The sequence below is a fragment of the Vicia villosa genome, unplaced genomic scaffold (assembly GCF_029867415.1).
Source record: "Vicia villosa cultivar HV-30 ecotype Madison, WI unplaced genomic scaffold, Vvil1.0 ctg.000278F_1_1, whole genome shotgun sequence".
Taxonomy (NCBI): domain Eukaryota; kingdom Viridiplantae; phylum Streptophyta; class Magnoliopsida; order Fabales; family Fabaceae; genus Vicia; species Vicia villosa.
In genome coordinates, this window is record NW_026705117.1 from 503,994 (window position 1) to 509,067 (window position 5,074).

The 5,074-nt window shown below is 40.4% G+C and overlaps 1 protein-coding gene across 1 annotated transcript; it reads left to right on the forward strand.

Annotated features, from left to right (window-relative positions):
- The first annotated feature begins 220 nt into the window (after window positions 1-220).
- LOC131626241 (uncharacterized) lies at window positions 221-1,925 on the forward strand. The gene is made up of 2 exons (XM_058897078.1): window positions 221-320; window positions 1,456-1,925. The coding sequence occupies exons 1-2, from the start codon at window positions 221-223 to the stop codon at window positions 1,923-1,925; spliced, it is 570 nt and encodes a 189-aa protein (XP_058753061.1).
- Window positions 1,926-5,074: the final 3,149 nt, after the last annotated feature.

Below are 5,074 nucleotides of genomic sequence, written 5' to 3' on the forward strand. Positions count from 1 at the left end.
TCGACCTATCGAACCGATAATAGGCGAAAATTTCGTTGCGCTAGGTGTAGTATACGTAGGTCCTGCCCCTTGTAAACCTGCCATATATGAATACGATATTCCATAAGGATTCCCAGGTCTCCAACCCTCAAATGCAGATGAGGATGGTCTTGGGGTATGTAATTGACTTGCGGCATTTGTCGAGAAATGTGGTATCTCGTTTGTGCCTGTAAAAGAAGGCATGGAAGTCGAACAGGAGACTAGGATTGTCCCCGTTGGCCCTGATGTATTTTCAGGCATAGCCTGGGAACTAACTATGGCCGCAGATCCTGTCGACGCTGGTATATCTTGCGCTCCTTGTGTAGAAGTCGAAACATGTGTAGTACTTGCTGCTACTGTTCCTGACCCTTGTGGGGGATCTTGATCTCCCCTTCCACTGGTCGCATTGAGCATTTTCGTGTTGTACCTTCGTTTAGGAATCAGTGGTGCACTGTTGGTTAATTTACCGTTCCTAAGGTTCATACAAACGTATTTAAAGTGGTTTTGGTGTCATACGTACATTTCTCAGCGAACTCTTTCTCTTAACACTTGATACTTGAGTAATTTTGTGAGTGATTTGTACAACATGAACACACTGGATCCTGATACTAAGACCCTTATTTATACTAATTCGACCCTAACGGTCCTACACTAACGAAATACCACGTTGCTTCACATGCATACGCTTCGAATCCTTGGGGTGCCATCTTTCCTCGTTCGGTTATACAGATTAGTTCGAAATTCAAATCCTCCCGCCTGAATTCTCTTTCGATACATGGCAACGTGATCCTTAACGAAAATGCCACGAAATACGCTAAGCTTCAATACTCTTCGTATTTCGAGAAAACACTTAAGTCTTAATGACAATCTATCTTGATTCAGCTTCAATTTCAATCATCTTTACTTCAACTTAAATAACATCCTCGAACATGGCCATCAGGAGCCATTTATTCTCGGGAATGGCCATCAGAAGCCATTCTTCTTCGAACTCTAATTCTTCAAAAACATTTTTTTCAATCGAAATCTCCGGCCTACACCAGCACATCCCTGCAAGTGAACTGTATGCCATTGTTAAATCTTGGCCATTCAGAGGATGGACGTTAGATGTGATTGGAGAAATAAAACCAGCTTTGTCAAAATAGCAAAGATACATTTTAGTCGGTATTTACTTTACGAAGTGGGTGGAAGTCATAGCCTTAAGAAATATCGATCAAGAGGCTGTAATAAATTTCGTACAAAATCATATCATATGTCGGTTTGGGATTCCCGAAACAATCACAACCAACCAAGGAACAGTATTTACAAGACGAAAAATGCAGGAGTTCGCACAGGAAGTTGGCATCAAGTTGTTGACATCTACACCTTATTATGCCCAGGCAAATAGCCAAGTCGAAACTGCCAATAAAGTGATAATTAGCTTAATATAAAAACATGTAGGAAGGAAGCCAAAAAATTGGCACCAATCACTAGACCAAGTCCTATGGGCATGCAGAACATCTCCCAAAGAAGCGATAGGGACCACGCCATTTCGACTTACGTACGGACATGACGTTGTGTTGTCGGTGGAGATACACGTTCAGTCAGAAAGAATACAAAGACAACATGAAATACCAACCGAAGATTATTGGAATATGATGACAGATGAACTTGTTGATTTGGACGAAGAAAGAATGTTGGCTCTCAACTCGCTAAGGAGACAGAAAGATAGGGTGGCCAAGGCTTATAATAAGAAGGTAAAAGAGAAGGTGTTCGCTGTAGATGATTTAGTTTGGAATGTGATATTACCTATGGATAGAAATGATAAAGTACTGGGAAAATGGTCACCTAATTGGGAAGGACCATTCAAGGTGATACAGGTCTTTACAAATAATGCTTATGAACTGGAAGAGTTAGCCCCAAATCGATGAATTTTTAGAGTAAATGGTAAGTACCTGGAAAGGTACAAACCTATCCTTCAGGAAGTCACAATTTCGACAAAATATAAGCAAAAAGTCGAGCAAAGCTGGAGAAAGAAACATCAAAACCAGCAGAAAATAAGAAACAAAACATTGCATTAAAGATGGTTTGAAAAAACCATTTATTGTACGTTTACAAGCATGATACAAAACAAACCAAAATAAGGAAAAAAAAGCCATTCGCAGATGGTCACATAAATTATAAATGCCCAAACTGATTATGAAAATCCCTCAAGTCGAAGTGGAGGTTGGTGGATTGATCTTCCAAAGTGTCGGCTTTGGTTTTGAGTGCCTTTATCGCCGTTTCAACTTGAGTCGTAGTGTTGCTGACATCAACCACATCCATGGTCATTTTTAGCATTTCCGCATGAGTAGGAGCAATATCTTGAGCAAGATCATATTCTTGTTTAGTGATAAGCTCCAACTCTATGTTCAAGTCGGACATTTCTTTCGACAAGACCTCAAGTCGACGACGGATCTCTATAGACCTTTCTCTTTTGGGGGTTTACTCTGGACGTTTTTGACCAATTTGAGCCCCTAACTACTCTATCACTTTCTTCTCCTTAATCACAGTATCCACATAAAGTTGCAGATTGTCCTCCCTTTCGACATCTTGATCTAAATGAGGAATATCTGGAGATGAATTGTCTGAACGAATATCTTCGACATGCCCAGTGTGTTGATCATTCTTCAGGGCGTCATCGCTTTCAGTATCTGAAGTGACAAGAAGATTAGTTTGAGATGGTTGTTTTTGAGGAGAAACTATAAGGAAAATTATTAAGTCTCTAGTCAGATCCTTCGAAGGGAAACCTTTGTTAGACAAAATAGGAAATTATAGATACATACTTGGAGGATTATTAGACAAAGGATTGTCAATTGAAGGATTAGCAGACTTGAGATTGGAGGTGGCAGTACCCACATCAACCTGCTCATACAGAAAGGATTAGCTCGAATCAGGAATAAACATGGAACTTGTTATGAAAAACAATAAGTGAGTTCCTACCTTGGAGAGAACGTTATCTGGACTGGAGTTATGGCTTTCAACGATGAGGGTGGTCCCAACAGTCTTTAGGGGCTCTTCGTTAGACGAATTTTGGCCACTCGAAGCTTCAGGCTTCGAAGTCCCATATCCCTTCTCTTGAACCAAAGGGATGGAAGCTTTGCGTCTCTTCTTGATTACCAATTTAGCGTGAGGAGGAGATTGGTCTTCAACATCTGAATCAATTGTAATGCTTTCTGAAACAGCCTTTCTTTTGGGGGTTGGTGATGGCTTTCGAGTATTCTGAAATTAAACATGTTAGAATTTCATAGCAATAAGTTAAGACTTATAAACCAGAAGTCGAAATGGTTACCACAGGTTTTGATTTGGTTGTGTTGCTAGAATCTTCGCTAGTCTTCTTATCCTTCGAGATAACAGTAGACTTTCGCGTGGTGGCAGCAGGCTCCTTAATGTTCTGCCTTCGACTGAGAGTTGTAATCTGGATAAAATAAGTCAGTACAAATATAGTAAAAAAGATGAAAATAAAATAGATTGAAAAGATTCTCCAGTTCCAAACCTTCAGGTATCGGAGTTAGAACACGAACGTGTTCGAGACCAATATGAAGATGCCCTTTGAAACTGTCCAAGGTATGCTTAGTCGGAATCACTCGTTCGACGCGTTTTCTGGATTCTTCGTGAAGAATCTTTGTAAAATTCCCACAAACAAACCAGTCTGGAAAAGGGGGACTAAAAGCCACACCAAAATCAGCACTGGGTAGTGGAGGGAATTTTGGAGGATACATTTTGAAAGCCACTTCATAACGTTGTTCAGGACGAACGTATGAGGGCAATTTCAGTTTATCCAGTTTTTTAGAAAACTTTTCGTGTAAAGTAAAAGTTTCCTCACCAATGGTTCGACTAAGGTCATTTGGCCTATAATCAGTTTCAAAGAACTTTTGGAACGCTTGTATTTCTTATATGTGTGTCGAAGTACCTTTCTTGAAACGCTCCTGAGTAGAAGCAAAAGCTGCAGTCAGTTCTTGCGAAAGGCAAGGAACGTCAAAAATTTGGTTATTGTAATAATCAGACCACCATTTGTGGAATTCCATGGTGCTATATAATCAAGGTTTAAAGGAGATAGGAGTAAGAGAGGTGATGCCAATGTATTTGGCAGTCTTTGATACAAAGCTTTCTACGGTCGAGAACATGGAGTATAAGCACATATAACTCTTCTTGTCGTACAAGGATTTTAGTTTGAGTTGAACAAGCCCAAACTGTCTCGAGACGAGATTGGGTTGGTAGGTGACAAGACCATAATGGCTCTTTATAATCCGCAGTCTGTGAGATAACATTTTGGGAGTCAAAAATGCTTCCCAAATGGCCATTGATTCAGCATGATGATCTAGAAAGGAGGCAGGAAATTCTCTTGTGAACCACTCAGGGCCTACTTTTCTTTCGAAGAATGGAGCCATCGAAGGGCTAAAACGATAACGTTTAGCAAACATCATCATATAGGCTCGAAAGGCCTCTGGCAGCTGACCTCCTTCATCTTAAGGAGTTAAAAGGGCTAACCTTGTCCCTTCGAGAGCCAAGACGCTAAGAAAGCAATATGTTCTTTGCCAGAGACTTCATCACTATCTGTGATGTGGTGCTTTCTAGTAAAAAACGGTGTAAGTTGCTTTACTTTCGCCAAATTTGATGGTATCAGTGTCCATATAATTGGGGTCGAAATCTTCACCCAATGGATGGAGTCCAGTGATTGCTGCGACATCGAAGAGAGTGGGGGTGACCATTCCACATGGGAGTTGGAAAGTATTGTGGGTTGCGTCCCAGAATTTGCCCACTTATTTATTCCCTAATTGACTTTCGTATCACATTCACATGCATACTTCATGTAGGTCATTCATACAATACTTACATCCATATCGCAGTTACTGTTCAAGAAAATTGATAAAAGGGGGTGGAGGCTGAGAAAATTCCTGGTTAATAAGAGAAGATTTGAAGTCTAATTGTATGGCATCATTCCCATTGAAGTCCTCCTAAAATCAGGGTTTCATCCTCTCCAATTCAAAGCTCTGATTAAAAGATGTAATACCCGAATTCGGGGTTTTTCAGACTAAGG

Excerpts from the sequence above, each read along its gene's own strand:
- LOC131626241 (XM_058897078.1), top strand. The coding sequence starts at position 221 with ATGGAAGTCGAACAGGAGACTAGGATTGTCCCCGTTGGCCCTGATGTA. Across the intron at positions 321-1,455 it reads CGCAGATCCTGTCGACGCTG|GAAGGAAGCCAAAAAATTGG; the intron begins GTATATCTTGCG and ends AAAAACATGTAG.